General features: G+C 46.4%; 1 protein-coding gene across 1 annotated transcript; it reads left to right on the top strand.

Annotated features, from left to right (window-relative positions):
* Positions 1-1,587: 1,587 nt before the first annotated feature.
* Positions 1,588-11,958, top strand: LOC125289922 (trichohyalin-like). Its single transcript, XM_048237029.1, is given in 5 exon segments — positions 1,588-1,681; positions 2,926-3,705; positions 5,815-7,493; positions 7,495-9,867; positions 9,967-11,958. Coding segments are annotated over 5 exon segments (6,336 nt in total). The 5' UTR covers positions 1,588-1,644; the 3' UTR covers positions 11,434-11,958.
* The last annotated feature ends 7,276 nt before the right edge of the window (positions 11,959-19,234 follow it).

A 19,234-nucleotide genomic window follows, 5' to 3' on the forward strand; every position in this document is an offset into this window, starting at 1 on the left:
TAGTTAAATTATTTAATAATGAATTATTGTAGTGAGTGAGGACATTTATTTTGAAACAGTTGTGGGCAGGAAAGAGTTGAACAGAATCTGTAGTCTTAAGAGAGCCAGATTGTATGCCTAAAGCCTGAGACAGAGTATATAGTTTAAAAGTTAAATGTAGACAGTGTAATAGATGTTGATAGACAGAAAGTTGAATGGATGTTGATAGGCAGATTGTTTAATGGATGTTGGTGGATAGTTTAATGGGTGGATGAGTGAATGGTTTGTAGAGGATGAATGGATAGAAAGTTGGATTAAATGTGCCTTATATCCTTGTAGAATGGAGAGACACAGAGAGTTGGCCTAGTTAAGCAGAAAGCAGTTGATACAGGTGCAATCAGTTTAACTGGCCTTTTGACGGGTCCTAGTTGAGCAGCTGGAAGTTGATACAGGTCCAAATCAAGTTAATTAGTCCATTGTGATGTCATAGTGCTAATGTATTTGTTAATATCTCAAAAAGTATAAAGTTTACAAAAGTGAAAAATACATTCCTCAAGTGTCCTTTTCAAGACCTACGTTACAAAGTTTGAACAAAGTTTCTACGTTAAACGGTTGAAGCTGAATTAGATGCAGAAATTTGGTGGGAAGAATAATAATAATAAGAAGAAGACTTCGGATAACAGAACAGTGCATTTTCATGCACTGTAATAAATGAATACATGAAGTGTACTATATGTAAGAAAGGCTCTACTGACCTATAGAGGGCAGTAACGAGGCACAGGTTTTTTGATGTGGCACTTATGTGATATGACTAGCTACTTGATATACAGTAAGATATACCAGGACACTCACCTGTGTGTGTGTGTGTGTGTGTGTGCATGTGTATGAGAGGGAGAGAGAGAATAGAGAATATCAGTAGCATGTGTCATTGCGCTGTGTTTACATGTCTCCTCTCCGTTTGGTGTGATGATGGAGGTGGCCAGTGCAGTTTCCGAGCCTATCGCAACACCACACAGGCAACACCTGCCTCACTTCCTGCTTCACTCTGTGTGTGTGTGTGTGTGTGTGTGTGAATATGAATATGTGGGCATGAGCTTGTGTTCAGTTAAAAATGTTGTGTGTATGTGATATTTCATGTCATCTTGTGCATGTGCACATTTTTCTGCGTGCACAAGATGACATGAAATATCACATACACACAACATTTTTAACTGAACACAAGCTCATGCCCACATATTGATATTCACACACACACACACACACACACACACACAGACACTCACGGACAATGATGGAGGCACCCAGTTGCATGAGAAATCTTACACAGGATATTGTACTATGACAAATGTGCAACAGCACACCAATCATATGTGTGTGTGTGTGTGTGTGTGTGTGGCCTACTAGGCGTGCATGAGTAAGTGAAGGTCTCTGAAAACCACAGGTTGAAGTCACATGACCATCCAGCACTTCCACGTTCTGAGCTCCACGGCAGACAGGAAGTGGCGAAGCCTGCAGAGCTGCTGCCAACGCCGAGAAACAAATCAGCAAACAGATAGCAGGGAGGAGCGATGACAGATTAAAGGTTAAAAGAGAGTGATAAGGAGAACCTTGACCCCCAGCAACACAAAAGAGGAGAGGAAAAGAGGAAGAGGAGGAGGAGGAAAGATGGAGGGAAGTGTGCAGAGGAGTCCTAGCAGAGCCGGTGAGTTGCACAAAAACTGCTAACATCACCAATGAAAGAGAGAGAGAAAGCGCGTGCATGAGAGAGGTGGGGGCGGGGTAAGAGATGAACTGGTAGACTTTGTGAGAGAGATGAGAGTAAAATAGATTGAAATGGATTGTAAGAGAGGAAGATGTAGGAAAAAAGAGAGACAGAAAGGAAAGGGTGGAGGGTTAGAAAGAGACAGATGCGTAGAATCAAACGTAAAAGGGAAAGAGAAATCAAACATAAAGAGGGAAGGCAGGAAAGAGAGAAAGAGAAAGTACAGACTGCTGCTTTCCCCCGTGTGTGAGAATCATTGTTAGTAATCCCTCATTCAGGCCTTCCTCAACTTAAACAGATGTTTAAGTATTGGGATACTGGCAACATCAGAAAAGTTTACAAGTAAACTCCCATGCAGTTGCACCTATAGCTATATTACTGTCCTATAGGCAAATCATAATGTGTCTCCCTGTATGGATGAGAACAATATGTCTATAGAAAATAGAGGAACTTAATTCATTCTGTTAGCTTTGTCCTCCTCACAACTCAGTGAAAGACAACTAAATCACAAGTTTTAGTTATTGCTAGCTCATAAACACTGCGGGTGAGGATGTCATCTCTTGCCTGTCCATTGCTATGTGTCATCAGATTTTCAAAGAGGGTCTCTGAAATTTAAGAGGCTTTCCTCCAAACAAAAATGTTTTGGTTCGACACTGTCTCCTGTTTGACTCCCATCACTCATAGTGTTTCCCTAAAAATGCCCCAAGTCAGCATGAAGGCCAGATAGCATGCACGCTATCCCCAGACTACTTTGGCTGAGTGTTGCGCTTGTGTGGATATGAAAGCGAACTCCTCTGCTTATCTTATCGAGCAGGGATCCAGTGGTTCCTCCTCTCTCTTTGTGTTGTGTTGATTAAAGACCCATCCTTGCCTTTTGAAGTTGTATGACGTCTAGACCTACATATGTGTGTCTGTGTGTGCCTGTCTGTTTATCTGTCTCTATGTCTTTGGAAATAGTAAGAACATGCAGTTGGAAATCCAAATCATTCTGTATGTGAATATCTGTGTGTGTCTCTTCTCTCTACTACCCTTTCTCTACACTTGCTGTGACATACTGTATGATCACATGATTACTCTCTACACACACACAGCTCAAGTGATTGCCCGTGTTTGTATTATTAGTAGTACCTACTATTACGTTCCTCCCTTGGACTTGGTCTTACCTATTTCACTTTCTCTTCTAGAACCGTCCAGCCCATCTGGACGATCGGCCCTCCCTGAGCTGCGAGTGATTCTGCTGGGCCGCCGAGGAGCAGGCAAAAGCTCCACGGGTAACACCATTCTAGGAGCAGCGAGGGGTTTCGAAGTGGACCGCTGGACCGAAGAATGCACCAAACAGAGAGGGGACATGATGGGCCGTCGCGTTCTGGTGGTGGACACCCCCGGTTGGGAGTGGTACTACTCGGCCAACGGCACGCCAGCCTGGGTCACCCGCGAGGCCATGCGCAGCATGTCACTGTGCCCGCCTGGCCCGCACGCCTTCCTGCTCATCCTGCGCTCGCGCGCCTCCGTCACGGGCGACTTTGTGCGCCAGGCCAAGCGCCACCTGGACATGCTGGGAGCCGACGACAGCGCCTGGCAGCGCACAATGCTGGTGGTCACCCGCGGCGATGAACAGGGCCCCACCGACATCTCCGGCGTGGAGACATCGCCGCGTGCCGAGAGGGAGGCCTTCCGCGAGCTCCTGCAGCGATGCGGGGGCAGGTGCCACGTGATGGAGAACCGGCGCCGGGTCTCGTCCCCCGGTAACGGCGGCGGTGACGACCGGCAGCAGGTGGCTGAGCTGCTGGTGAAGCTGGAGGAGATGGTGGCGGCGGCCGGCGGTGGTCACCTGGAGGCCCGGGCGGCGCCGCTGCTGCAGGGCCTGGAGGCCGAGGGCCGGCGGAGGGGCAGGGAGAGGAGGAAGAAGCAGCGGCAGATGGAGGCACAGGCCCAGAGGAGCTGCATCAGGGCGGCACTCAGCAGTGAGTAGACCACACGCCTGTGTGTGTGTGTGTGTGTGTGTGTGTGTGTGTGTGTGTGTGTGTGTGTGCGCATGTGTGTGCATGTGTGTGTATGTGTATGCATGTGTTTGTGTGTGTGTGTGTGTGTGTGTGTGTATGTGTGTATGTGTTTGTGTGTGTGTGTGTGTGTGTGCATGTGTGTGTGTGTGTGTGTGTTTGTGTGTGTGTGATGAATGCATAGGTTCAGAGGAGCTGCATCAGGGCGACGCCTGTGTGTGTGTGTGTTGTGTGTAATGAATGCATAGGTTCAGAGGAGCTGCATCAGGTCAACACGTGTGTGCATGTGCGTGTGTGTGTGTGTGTGTGTATGTGTGTGTAATGAATGCATAAGTTCAGAGGAGCTGCAGCAGGGTGGCACTCAGCAATGAGTAGGCCGTGCATGTGTGTGTGTGTGTTGTGTGTAATGAATGCATAGGTTCAGAGGAGCTGCATCAGGCGGCACTCAGCAGTGAGTAGACCACACGCCTGTGTGTGTGTGTGTATGTGTGTGTAATGAATGCATAGGTTCAGAGGAGCTGCATCAGGCGGCACTCAGCAGTGAGTAGACCACACGCCTGTGTGTGTGTGTGTTGTGTGTAATGAATGCATAAGTTCAGAGGAGCTGCATCAGGCGGCACTCAGCAGTGAGTAGACCACACGCCTGTGTGTGTGTGTGTGCATGTGTGTGCATGTGTGTGCATGTGTGTGTGTGTTTGAGTGATAGATAGATAGATAGATACTTTATTGATCCCCAGGGGAAATTCAAGGTCTCAGTAGCATACAGACAACACACACACATTCACTAACAGCAGAAAAAGTAAAAAAATGTGCATCTGTGTGTTTGTGTGAGAGAGAGACAGAGACAAACAGGCTCAGGCATCTGAGAGGAGCTGCATCAGGGCTTAGCAGTGAGTAGACCTGTGTGTGTGTGTGTGTGTGTGTGTGTGTGTGCGTGTGTGTGTGCTGCAATGAATGCATGTGGTTCAGAGGAGCTGTGACCAGGTCAACACGCAGTGTATGTGTTTGTGTGTGATGAATGCATAGGTTCAGAGGAGCTGTGTGTGTGTATGTGTGTGTAATGAATTTAAGGTCAGAGGAGCTGCATCAGGTCAACACGGTGGCACCGTGTGTGTGTGTGTGTGTATGTGTGTATGAATGCATAAGTTCAGAGGAGCTGCAGGGTAAGACTCCAGCAAAATGGTCAAATGTGTGTTTGAGTGATAGATAGATAGATAGATAGATAGATAGATAGATACTTTATTGATCCCCAGGGGAAATTCAAGGTCTCAGTAGCATACAGACAACACACACACATTCACTAACAGCAGAAAAAAAAAAAATGTGCATCTGTGTGTTTGTGTGAGAGAGAGACAGAGACAAACAGGCTCAGGCATCTGAGAGGAACTGTATCAGAGCAGTGCTTAGCAGTGAGTAGACTCTTGGCCATACTTATGAAAGGTGTTCAGTCTGCATTTTTCTAGTCTATGTCTAAGCTTTAAACACTTGATAAACATTGCTAGTACTGTACATGACCAGTTGAACAGCAAACTGCATGTTGAACTGAATGATGAGCAGCACCTGTTTAACTGGCCAGGGATGTGATTCCCAAAAGCATCGTTGCTACAGTAACTAAGTTAGCAACTATGTTGGTTGCAATTTCCTATTGCCAATCAACTAAGTTGCTAACAGGTTAGCAACTATGCTTTTGGGAAACGCACCCCTGGTGGTTTAATCATCGGTGAAAGTGGAAACATTTACAGTAAACATCCCTGGGGGCTTGTTTTATGAGTGCCTAATACAGTTGTCTGGGCAGTTGATGTGAGTTGATGTGAAGATAGAATACAAGAACTCAATCAGGCATTTTTACCAGGCCTTGTTTTGTATGACAAAGCCAGTCTAATGGAGTAAAGTAGTTAAATAGTTTCCATAACAGTTAGTTATATACTTAGATACAATCATATTGACTTATATCAGCAGTTAAATAATATTTTTAAATCTATTTTTAAAACCACCTATGTTGTATGTACAGTATAACCTCTCCATTGTGTAACTAAGGCCTTATGCCCCCCATCCCCTTCTTCATCCATACAGGTGACCACCCCCCATCTGAGGACCAGGAGGACCGGCAGTTGTTCCCCAGGGGAGGCCGGCGTCTCCCCGAGCTCCGACTGCTCCTGCTGGGGGAGCGAGAGACGGGAAAGACCTCCGCCGCCAACACGCTCCTGGGCCAACCGCTCTTCCAGGCAGGCTCAGCCACAGAGGAGAGTGGCAGGGGCCAAGCTGATGTTGCGGGCCGCAAGCTGACCGTGGTAGACACCCCCGGCTGGGAGGGCGGACCTGAGGGGGGCACCCCGGAGAGGGTGAAGCGTGAGATCATTGCCGGGGTGGCACTGTGCCCACCGGGGCCCCACGCGGTGCTGGTGACGCTGCGGGTGGACGTGGTGGTAGGGGCAGCGGCGGCGTCATGCCTGGAGGAGCAGATGGCGTCGCTGGGTGAGGGCGTGTGGCGGCACGCCATGCTCCTCTTCACTCGTGGCGACAAGCTGCGCCCTGGTGTGACGGCTGAGCAGCACATCAACAGCGGCGGCCTGCACCTGCGGCAGCTAGTGGAGCGTTGCGGTAACCGTTACCATGTTCTTAGCAATGTTGCCCCTGCCTCGACAACAGCGACCATACGACCGTCAAAGGAGGTGGCGGAACTGCTGGACAAGGTGGAGAGAATGGTGGCGGGCAATCGGTGCGAGGCCTTTTCACCACTCGTGCACGACATCCAGCAGCTGGGCCGCAGCAAGAACGAACGCTACCACCTGAGGCTGCGGGACCTGAACGATCGCCTGCAGCGGCAGGAGAAGGAGCTCAAGAGGCTCCGAGAGGGGGAGGTCAAGAGCCTCCGCTGGAGCATCCTCCGGAAGAGGGAGAAGGGGAAGCACAGCCCGAGAGGAGGGGGAGGAGAAGAGGAGTCTGGGAGGGAGAGCACCCCTGAAAAGGGAGGTGAGGACCAGAGAAGCCTGATAAGTGAGCTGGAGGACAGGATGACATGGCTGACGGAGGACAAGGAGAGAGAGATCCAGGACCTGACACTGGAGAACGACCGTCTGGCTGCCGAGTTGGAGCGCGTCTTCCGAGAAAAGCAGGAGGCGACCATGGAGGCGGAGGACAAGAGCCGGGAGGTGGACGAGCTGACGGAGAAGATGGAGGAGCAGCAGGTGAAGACCATGGAGCTGGAGCAACATAACCTGGCCCTGCAGCAGCAGAAACGACAAATGGAGTGCACATGGAAGACAGAGACGGAGGAGTGGGCTGCGAAGCTGGAGCAGGCACAGAGAGATGCGGACGACTTAAAGCTCAAATGCGATGAAGACGTCTCACAAGTGAGGATGGAGATGGAAAAGAGGTTGAAGGACAAAGAGAACGAGATGAAGAGGCAACTGCTAGAAAAAGAGAGGAAAATGGAAGAGATTGAACAGCAGAACGCAAAGAAGGAGATAGAGAGGGTGTCAAAGCAGAAGGAGTTGGATGCAAAACGAGAAGAAGAAATGACCAGACTGAAATACAGTATTCAGGAGAAGATGACAGAGCTGGCAAGGCTTGAGCAACTGAATCAGAGCAAAGAAAAGGAGATTGAGAGAGAGAGAAAGAGAAACACCGAGAGTCTAAAAAGGCACAAAGACATGGAAAATGTACTCCGCGAGAAAGAAGAGGAGATCTCTGGGCTGCATCGCTCGCACAAGGAGCAGAGCGAAAAGAGAAGCAGAAATGAAGAGAAAGGTGGATGAAAGAGACGGGCAGATCATTCTTTTGAAACAACTCAACCAAGAGAAAGAAAAAGAGGCAGAGCAATTGCAGAAAACAGTTAAACAAATCCAGAGAGACCTGAGTGACGCCAAGGCCGAGTTCCAGAGAAAAGAATCCGAGAATGGTCTGCTCGTCAAGAACATGGAAGAGGATCACAGAGCAAGGGAGGAGGCGCTGAAGGCAGAGATCGAAAGAACCAATAAGCAAAAGGAGAAGATGAAATCCCAGCACGAGCAGGAAACTAAACGGGCAGAGGCAGAGAAGGCGCTAGCCTTGGAGACGAAAGACGACACCATCAGACACCTGGAAGAGGAGAAGCGAGAGGCGGAGAAACATCTGGTGGAGGTGCGGCAACAGCTCAAAGAGAGCCAGAAGCGGTTGGAGGATCTGCAGGAGAGGAGGCAGGAGATGGAGGGAGAGCTCCAGCAACTCCAGCAGAAGAGCGAGGACCTCCAGAGGGACCTCCAGACCCAGAGGGCCAACCACGAGAGGAGGCAGGTCGAGCTGGAGGACCTGCTGCAGCAGAGCCGAGAGACTGTGCGAGTCAAGGAGGCCCAGCGCATGGAGGTGGTGCAGGAGCACCGGCATGAGGCCACGGAGCTGCGGCTGACCAACGAGACACAGCGCAGGGAGGCAGACAAGATGCGAGAGAGGATGGAGGGACAGGAGAGCCAGATGAAGGAGATGAAAGGATTCTACGAGCAGAAGCTGGCCGAGAGGCAGGCTGAGCAGCATCTGCAAGAAACGGAGAGAGAGCAGGACCTGAGCAGAAGGGAGAGAGAGCTCAAGATGTCCGAACTTCAGGTCACAAATAAGATGAAGGAGCTGCAGAAGGAAAAAGAAGAGCTCAACCGACGGGAAGTGGAGCTGTCGGAACAAGAAAATAACCTAAGAAAGAGAGAGGAAGACCTGGGGAAACAGGAGTGTGAGCTTGGACAACAGAAACAAAACATAGAGCATCTTCAAGAAAATTATCAACTGAAAATCGAAGGCCTAAGGGAGAAAGAGCAAGAGATAAAAGAGAAAGAATCTCAACTACAAAAGCAAGAGGAAGAAATAAAACACCTAGAACAAAAAATGACTGGACGGGAACTCGGTGTTGAAAGCAAAGAGAGTCAGCTTGAAAAGAAAAGTGAGGAACTCGGCCTTAGAGAGAAAGACATGGAGAACTTCCATCTTACACTTAAGAAAATGGAGAGTGACCTGACGGAGAAAGACCAAGCACTGAAGGTTAAAGCCCAGGAACTGGAAAAGAGAGGGAATGAACTTGAAGCTGCAGAGGATAAGTTGGAAAAAGGTAATCAAGACCTAAAATCCAGATCAGAGCAGACACATCGAGACTTGGAGAGAGTTCGACAGGAATTAGAGAGGAAAAGAGAAGAAGCGGACAACAGGGAGGAAGAACTAAGAAAGACAGATGAGGTGCTGACCAATGAGAAGCAAGAGATTGAGAACAGTAAACGTGAACTGATCTCTGCCAAAGAAGAGCTGGAGATGAATAGAACTGAACTGCTAAGACATGAAGAGGAGGTCAAGGAGGAATGCCTCAAGAGAGAAGGGAATCTGGAGAGAAGGGAGAATGAACAGGGCAAAAAAGAGCAAGCCCTGAAACAGCTGGAAGAAAAATGTGAAAACATTTCCCAGGAACTGGATAATAAGCATCAGGACCTTACTGAGAAAGGAAAGAGACTACAGGAAAAAGAACAAGAGCTCTTAAGCCAGGAACATCGACTGAGTTGTGCAGAACAAGACCTTTCAGATAAAGAAAAACAACTGGAGAATAAACTTCATGAATCTAGGATGAAAGAAGAGGATGTGGAAAAACAAGCTTTGATTCTGGAGAAAAAAGAAGCTGAACTTCAAGAGAAAGAACTCTACTTCAGAAATCAAGCGGATGAACTGGAGAACCAGAGGCTAAACATTGATAAAAAGGAAAGTGAACTTCAGAAAAGGGAACTAGAGCTCCAAGAAAGGGAAGAATCGCTTGTGAGTAGGGAGAAGGAAATTGAAGGATGTCAAGTTGCACTAGAGAAGAGCTTACAAGAGCTGGAGAGCAAAAAAGAAGACATAGTGAGACAGGAGGGCCTCCGTGAGCATGAGCTTAACAACAAAGAATATGAACTAGAACAAAGAACCAATGAGCTAGAACATAGAGAACAGGAACTCTTTACAATTGAAGAAATTCTTAAAAGTAAGATGCAGGAGGTAAATGCAATGGCTAAGAGACTGGAGGAAGGCAGACAAGAACTAACAGACATCATTCAAAGAGAGGAGAATCTCGAGAAGAGAGTTGTTGACATTGAAAACAAAACAGATTGGCATACAGGAACAGCATCTACTGAAGAAAGAGGAAGATTTTGAGAAAAGGGAAAGCGAGGTGCAGAAACAGGAACTGGCACTGGTCTGCCAGGAGCAAAATCAGGCCAAGAGGTCACAAGACCTTGAAAGACAATTGCAAAACCTCGAGGAAAGGGGTGGAGGATGACGGAAAAAGAACTAGAGCTACAAAACCTAGAAAAACAACTGAGCAGCAGAGAAGACCTCATCAGCATTAAAGAGAATGAAATGGAAAAATATCAACATCTGGACAGGATGGAAGAAGTCCATAGACAAGGGCAGCTCAAACAGAAAAATGATTTTGATGCAGGAACTGAAAGTATGAATGAATCACAGGAGAACCTTCTGAGGGTCAAACAGGAGCTGGAGAAGAGAAAAGTTGAGATTGACAGCAGAGAAAAGCACTTAGGAGACCAGGAGCAGAACATGAAAAAGAAGGTTCTGGAGTTAGAGCAGTGGGAGAAATACCTGTACAACACAGAACTCAGACTAGTGAGTAAGTCTAAGGCTCCTGGGGCCAGAGGATGGAGCAGGGACGCAGCAGAGCTAGAGAGGACAGAACAAGAGCTGAGCCAAGCAGAAAAAACTCTGGACGATCTGCTGAATGAGAGGAGAGAGAGAAAAGAGAACGGAGGACTTGAGGAGAAGGACAGTGAGGAGGAGGAGGAGGAGAATATCAATAAAATGAATGGCACAGAGATGGAGAGAAGAGAAACTGAGCTCATCCACAAACTCACAGACATGAAAAATCGACTAGAGGAGCTCATCTCTGGCCCTGGAGGAGAGGTGGATGCCTGTAATGACCTGAGTGAGGAGACACAGCTGGACACGGAGAGACAGTTGGAGACTAGTCATGTGAGGCAGCCACAGGTCAACAGGACCAAGAGTCGTCCTGGATCCACACTGGGAGTCAAGGTAAGGGCAAACAGCGAGGGAGAGGATGAGAGCGACAGTGACTATCACAATGAAGACTACCACCAATCTCACAGCTCTCTCAACATCACACCGGATCTTGTGCCCAGGGTCCCAGAGCTGAGGCTGGTGCTCCTAGGAGAGGCCTGGTCTTCACGGCACCCAGCTCGCCACATCTTCCTGGGCCAGGACTTGGACGACACCAGGGCGCCCTGGAAGGGGCAGGTGGCCGACAGGAAGGTCAGCCTTGTGGAACCTTCCGGTCTCAAGTGGCGCTCATGCAGGATCCCAACGGCAGCACAGCACCGGGACGTCCTGCAGAGCATCTCCCAGTCTCAGCCAGGCCCCCATGTGTTCCTCCTCATCATACCGGCCTACCTGTCCTTCACACGGGCATACCGGCACGCAGTGCAAGCCACGGTGGCAGCACTCGGGGATGAGGCCTGGAGGCACAGCCTGGTGGTGCTCACCTGGGGGGAGGCTCTGGGGGAGAGCCCCCAGCAGCACCTCCTCAGGAACAGGGACCTCCAGTGGCTAGTGGGGAGGTGTGGGGGCAGGTACCATGTTCTGGGCCATGGTAAGCAGAGATACAAGCAGGTGGCAGAGCTTCTGGAGAAGATTGAGAGAATGGTAGCGAGGAATGGATACATGCAGCAGAGTGACTAGAGAGGAAGAGATCAGATGTGTGTGTGTGTGTGTGTGTGTGTGTGTGTGAGAGAGAGAGTGTGTTTGTGATTGTAACTAATAAGGTATTGATAATACTGTATAAAGGAACTAATTACTTTTGGGCTTCCTCTAAAACATATGCACAAACACAAACAATGCAGAGGTGTCATAATGTATCAAATAACCATATTCCATCTTCACGTATGCATGCATACAGTATATTCATACTCCGCTGCGCGTCGGGGTCCGGTTCGCCCTGTCGGGACTTATTTTCCCAATAATGACCGGCGTTCTATACATTATCCCTTACATATATGCATTCATAAATATATTACATTTGCAAATGTCCTATTTATAACAGTACTTAACCCCAATAATATCCAGTAAGGTAAAATGTTGTGTCTTTTAGCTGTGTGTGTGGTATTCAATATTCTGTGTATAGTGTTAAATTGTGACAAGGTTGTACCGTGTAGGCTACCATCACAAATATGTACTTCCAAAGTCAATCTAGACATAAATTTTTCATTCAATAAAGTTTGGTGTATACCCATGTAGGCCTAAATGACGTCTTTTTTTACTTGGTAGGTTAAAACACAAATCTCCAATAAATGCAGATGGTGTTTCCCAGATTCGTCACAGGAGGGCAGCCTTGTATTGTAATTGATGTGTGCCTTGAACAGATGGCTTTTTTCTATTAGTTTTAACGGACACACAACCTTACCACAACACAACCTTGTTTAGTGTGGCCCTAATGTTGTATACTAAATAGCAGAGGTGTAAAAGCTTCAGAGAGTAAAAGTCTTGCCACATGTTTGTTCCAACCATTCACTTCATCAACTGATTCTAATGAGCACAACTCTTTAGCCAGGTAAATCAGCTAATCAGTAAAATCACATGTGTTAAGCGCACAGGTAGAACCAATACATGGCAGGACTTTTACGTTTTGAAGCCGGACTTTTACATCTCTGCTAAGCCTAATTAGTTGACTACACAAAATACTTGCATCATGAATGTAATGTTTGGATAGGCCTATATGTGATCTTCGTCGTATCGTAAAGGCTGAATCATCTGAAACATGGCAACCTGCAGTTTAGAGTCAAGTTCAGTGACCGGTGCCAATGGTCTCCTCCCGCACAGCTTAAAATGTATCATGAACTGCACGAGTGCTTGAAGTAGAAGCCGTATCAATTTTTGGGACAGAGAAGGCTGTCGTTAGACAGGTACAAATGTTCTAGAATAGCCTAGGCTACCACCCCGTTAATGGCAGCCAAAAACATAGGCGAGGACAGTCCACCATTATCCCCGGGGGTGCGCTTCTCTCCCCTGGGGTCCAATCTGCCTCTGACAGGTAAATGATGATTTTAGAAGCAGGAGGTCTGTTAGGTTTTCAAGAAAGACCAATTTCAACTGAGGAAAAACATGGCAAAATAGAGCCTTCTTTCACGACTGGCGGGCGGATACGCCGAACTGGCTATACCCAAAACACTCACGTGCAATCAGCGGTAATTGCCAAGTGTCGCTGTCGCGTGCTGGCACTTCACCACCCGGCCATTTACGCAAGGGGAGCTGTCACGGCGCGAGGAGCGACATTGGCGGGGGGCGCGCGTTCAAGGCGTTTCATTTTCAGGCGGACGTTTGTCCTCACGCGGCAGGGGGGCTATTTCAGTGTCATTAAATAAACGTAACATTTTTTATCTACGATTCCATCAAAGAGGGTGAAGCGTTTTCTCAAAGAGCGCATGGGTAGGTTTTAGCCAAACATATAATTGTGGTTGATAACATGCAATCAATTCGCAAATTGACTTTTGATTGCTGTTGTGGGCACGAAATTAGTCCTTTTTAAAGTTAATATCTCATGGCAAATGTTCTGGTGCTCAACTTTTCTTCCAAATATAATGAACATAAGCGCTGCAGTAAACTAGTGGGGTTTGGATACAAATAAACTTTTGGAAATGTATTTAAATCCTTAAAAACTAGTTAATAATAGGTTGACAGATAGGCCACATCAATAATAGATCAAAGAAAGTCTCTATGCTAATTTATTTAAAAGAGAAAAGGCCTTTCCCCACTATTTGGACTTCAAGTCTGCTTTATTTATTTATGGTGGTATTTTGCTAGTTGTATAGGCCTAGCAAAGAAGTGTTCCGTAAGACGGTAACTTTGCCATTTGCTTCATGATTGTTGGCATTAGAGATGGCATTGACATAAGCTTTTGATTATCATATTTACACAACTGTCAGGTATCTCCCCTGTGACTAATAGAGCAGCATTGTTGAATGTTGGATTCAAATGTGGATTCTGTTAGTATTTCACATAGTGGCTGAGGCTATTTGATTGGGCACAGTAAGCTTTTACAGTTGGTATATTTTACGGAGGGAAACACTTCTCATTTGAATAATAGAACCATCTCATGGGGGACTGTGACGGTAGAGCAAAGGGGGGCATTCATGCATAAATGTGGTGATTACCATTTAACAATTCAAGCTGTTTTAATTGGTTCACACTCTCTGCACCTAATGCACACACCTTTAGATGAGGCTCACTAACTAAGTTTTTTTTTTTTTTTTAACCTGCTGCAGTGGACTATGTGTATGTTCGCAAACACCATATATCCAGTGATTCTGTTTCACAGAGAGAGAGACAGAAAGAGAGAGAGCAGGAGAAAGAGAGAGAGGTAGACAGACAGAAACCAAACCAAACCCAACCCAGACTCGTTCTTTCATTTAAAACGCCACCTCTTGATTGCTCCCCCAGTTATTTTTCCCTCACGTTTTTTTTAATGTGTCCTTGGGTCATGTGGTTGAGCAGACAGGGGACGGAGGGGGTGTTTGATGAGCTGTGCTCAATGCTAAAGGTCACTCTCCTCTCACTCTGGGTAGACAGATGAAACCTGACGGGCCATAAGGATAATATGTGGCATGATCTGGAAGCTAGCTCACGCAAAGAGATGCAGACCCAGGCACAGCATACATAACAACACACATACAAACACACACACATGCACACACACACACACACACTAACAGAGACAGAGAGAGCAGATCTATACAACTAAGATACTGACTTACACTGGCACACATACAAAAGTGTGATGCTGTATCTGACATGATATTGTCACACACCTTCACTGTGCCCTTTTACTAGACGGCAGTCTCGGGTGGGCCCATGTGCAGCAACAGGGACATACACACTCTCTTCACTCTTACTCAGATTTTAATGCATGAAGAAGAAACACACTGTGTTTGGTCACACCATCATATAGGTGATGTTGGAGGCACACTGCTATCGGTATACTACAGTCAATACATTACATTACATTACATTTAGCAGACACTTCTTGAATAAGAGTCCCTATACTACTCTGGTGTTTTCCAGCTCCCGAAATGGAACAATTTGAATATGCTCCACATTCATTTGAAAACTCCAGCTTTGTGTTTTCATGTTGACACTGAATTCGCAAACATCTGAAAACAATGACGTATAAACCCTCCCTGATTGGACCTTGTCAGTGTGATGTTTCTTGACAATCCATGACTCACTTTGACTACCACTACTAGCCCAGCACCAGTGAATGCAACATGGAGACCGAAATACAAGCCGTACTGGCCTTGCTGTCTTTGGTAGCATCTGTAGTGCAGTTCAATTCTGCATTTTACAATGCTGACAATGGCGTGAATGGTCATTTGTGAATGGTCATGTGATCTGTGCTTCAGGTCTTCCCCCATACTGTCTATCGATGTCCCGTGTGATGGCAAACGTGTGTGCAGATAATGTATTTAAAACAAAAATGGAGCAGTGAGGAAATAACCAAAGAGTAAATAGTTTTACCCCCCCCCCCCTTCAGGAGGGCCAAGGTTGTAAATGGGGGTGGGTAGGTCAACCAAATCTGTAAATTACACCGTGCCATTCAGATATTGGTGCTGCTATAAATGTTGCATTCAAGTCAGTGAGGTAAATGCTACATTCCAGTATACCATAACATTTGAAGGGGTCACTGCTTTTGCCAGGGGCTGGGGGAATGGCTTGGTTTTCTGGGGTTTGTTCTTACACCTGTGTGCAATGAGGTGAATTCAACAGGGAGCCCGGTGCTCTCTCAAATGCCAGCGTGCCCTTAACCCTTCTCTCTGATCATGATGAGCTGCGGCTCCTCTGACCCACACAGACATGAACCCATCTAAGATGGTTCTCTCCACAGCAAACATCCACTGAACATGAAGAGGGAGAAAAAAGAACAATCATTGTTTTTTTGAGAATTATTATTGAGGGCACTTAACGCTGATAAATCCATGATTTTAAATAGGTATTTGGCAGGGGTTTGTAATGCTGTAAAGTTTTGAGAACCACTGGCCCATGTGTACATGGATTTGACCAGAGCGGCACAGTGTCAGAAATACAAGGCAATATTTTATATAAAACCTTCTGATATAGTGTGTTGTCTTGTCTGCATACAAACATTAAAGATTTTATCAAGAATGCTTGAACGAAGAGATATATATATCTGCTCTGCTGTAAGGACAATTCATAGATAGATTTCAACATGATTGCATAAATGAAGGTAGCTCAATGACAAGAACAGCTCTATGCATAAATAGACGAGGATGTCTCTCTGGGCGTCGCCTGGTGTTCCCCCACCCCCTATCACGAGCGTTCGTTCTTGATCTCGTCTCTTCCGTCTGAGCGCGCTCTGTGGGCCCCAGCCAGACATGGGAATGTAGCTAATGAGACACGCCCCCGAGGGTCTCCAGCTATCTTATTGGCCCTCAAGGGGGTAAGGGGGAGGGGCAGAGCAAGCGAAAGCTCCAACTTTAGTAGTCTGCATAAGAATTACAGTTAGAATAACCTCCAGGTCAGTGGTCCTGTGGTCATACAACTGCAGACACAGTTGCACATCCTTATCTTATTCCCTGTATTTATAGTTTTCATAAATGGTGCTGCTAGGGTAGAGACACCAGAAAAATGTCAGACATGTCAATAAAATGTTATCTATCTACCTACCAATCTATCTATCTATCTTGTACAGTCTTACTTGTGCACAAAAGGGAACAAAACTAGTGAGAGGGAGAATGTTTGTAGTTGAACTGGTGCCTGGCCTTCTTGTTTCTGTAGAATCTAATCTAATCTAATCTAATCTAAGAAGGTCCCTGTACAGGTTCTAGACTGTGATGCGATGGATGAGTCTGTGGCCATACATTTCAGAATCAATTTGAGCTATTATGAAATATTCTTTAGCCAAAAGAAGAATGTTCACCAACAAGTTTTGGATGGTTCTCATGTGAAAATCTTTTGATCAAGACCGTTGATTTTGTATTTCTAATTTCCAGTGAAGTTAAGGCATTTCAGAGGAATGCTTGTGTTTGTGGACATTTTAAGAACTGTTTTTAATTTTTGCTATAAGGCATAGATCATGCAAGTGTTGTACAGTAGGTGTCCCTGCATGATGTACTTACTACATTCAAACTGCAGAGGGCACCATACTGAAGCAGAAATGAAGCTGAAACAAAGTTGAAGTGATTGTTTTACAGTACATTAGTAGCCTAATGCTAGTGAATGTTTCTCGACATACTGTATACGTGAGTCAGTGTCAACCAGCCGTAGGGGATCAAATGTGCAATGTTATATTAAAAACAAATTCAGTTGCTGTCATGTTTTGTAAACCTTTGAGGAATGGTCTATTGCCTCACAGGGAGCCACTTTTCAGCAGCAAATCGGAAAACATTCAAAGTGTGTCTCTCTTACATCCTTCAAGTGTTAAAGGGGGGGGACGACTCGACTTCCTTCCTCTCATCCTCTCATCTCTTCTCCTCTGCTCTCCTCTCTTCTTCCACTTTCTGGGTCACTTTCTGGAGGTCATGGCAAGGTCGAGAGAAAAAAGAGGGGAGACGCACAGTCACAGATTGCCTGTTGGACTCTAAAACAGACCTGGAATGGAATAGGCCCAAGCCAACCTGAATCCTTCCATGTTGGAGTTTATATAACACAAGGAGTCATGGAGAGACACGTCAGAGTCGAGGTGACGTTTCCTCTGAAGTGACACCATTCCCTCACCGCCCTCAGTTACTGATGTCATTTCCACCTCACCTCCAGGGGCTCCTTATTTCATTTTTTCACTATCCCTTCATGCTTTTGTTCCCATGTGAATATACATCTCTCTCTCTCTCTCTCTCTCTCTCTTTCACACACACATACACATACTGAGAGAGAGAGAGAGATTTGAGATCAATTTTCTAAGCCTCATTATTATTTTTTACCATGTGATTGATTTAGTCGTAATCATCCCTCCCCATCTCTCTTACTCTCTCTCTCTCACACACCTTCCGTCTGTCACTTTCTCTACCCCCCCCCCCCATGCACTCCCTGTCTGCCCATTAGCTGAGCATGGCAGAATCCATCTCCTCATTTTAGAGGATCGATGGTTGGTGTGTGCGATCGCATTCCCCTAATTAATCGAAAGGGATCATCTAACACGTGTCCCCGCTGGCGACAGTGCTGGGGTCAAGAGTTCACCGCACGCTATTGCCCTCTGTAGGAGACAGGGGGAAGTGACGTCTGGCTGTTAAATGTCTAGACTGGGCACAGACACCAAAAGAATATGCACACATATGGGTGTGTAGGTGCATGGGTATATCTCTCATACTCATACAACATGTTTACATGTTTTGGGTGTGTGTGTGTGTGTGTGTGTGTGTGGGGGGGGTACCATCCTAAAATAGTCCTCATCCAACCCAAATGCTCCATCTGATATCTTACATAAGACATTATAGTGCTTCAAGGATTGAAAACACACACACACACACACACACACACACACACACACACACTCATGTTCACTCTTACTGACACACACGCACAAACACACTCATATTTAGCATCCTCTATGCGTTGTGTAAACTCATAATCATAGGATAGACACAAACACGGCATTCTACATAAATACATGTTGTTTTTTGGTTATCCCATGTCAACAACTGACTGACACACCAGCAGATTTTATTGTTGTGTTCTTGTCTTCAAGCCATTTCTGAACGTAGATTTCATTCAGAGAGTATTGACCTGTTTGTCTGAAAATGTGTCAGTGAAGGTCATTGGCCATCAACAACAACAACGCCACAGGATCCATGAATGCTCTCTCTCTCTCTCTCACACACACACACACACACACACACACACACACACACACACACACACACCTCAAAAACATCATTCCAGAAATTTGTCTGTCACTGTCTGACACATCCACCAAAGTTTCTCACCAAATGTCTTGTCATCTTCTTTCCCCTCCTCTCCTACACTCTTTTTTTCATTAGATGCGTGTGTGTGTGTGTGTGTGTGTGTGTGTGTGTGTGTGTGTGTGTGTGTGTGTGTGTGTGTTTATGAGTGTTGCTGGGTGGCGGTTGGGGGCAAAATGGAAAGGCAACTCATTCCATTTGGGTTTTATCTCGATTACCTGCATGCAACTTTGATGGCCCAGTAGAGAGAGGCAGCACTTACCTCTGTTTCAGAGCAGCAGATTAAAGATTGATTGTGTATATATAATGAGTTCTCGCCTGGTAGGGCGCCTATTCACTATGTGTGCATGCATGCATGTGTGTGTGTGTGTGGGAGAGGGTAGGGGTATAGTTGTGTGTGGGGTGGAGGGGGGGGTGCAAAAGCATGTGAATGAGTGAATCCATTCACACCACTGTATTTAGATGCTCTTTTACTGAGGGTGCGGTGGACAAGTGTTAAAAATATTCTGAACCCATCTGGTCCTTTCTTGTCTTGTACTTTTATCGCCCAACCTTTCCTCCTTTGGCATCTGTTT

This window comes from Alosa alosa, chromosome 24 (genome assembly GCF_017589495.1).
Source record: "Alosa alosa isolate M-15738 ecotype Scorff River chromosome 24, AALO_Geno_1.1, whole genome shotgun sequence".
In the NCBI taxonomy this organism is placed as follows: domain Eukaryota; kingdom Metazoa; phylum Chordata; class Actinopteri; order Clupeiformes; family Clupeidae; genus Alosa; species Alosa alosa.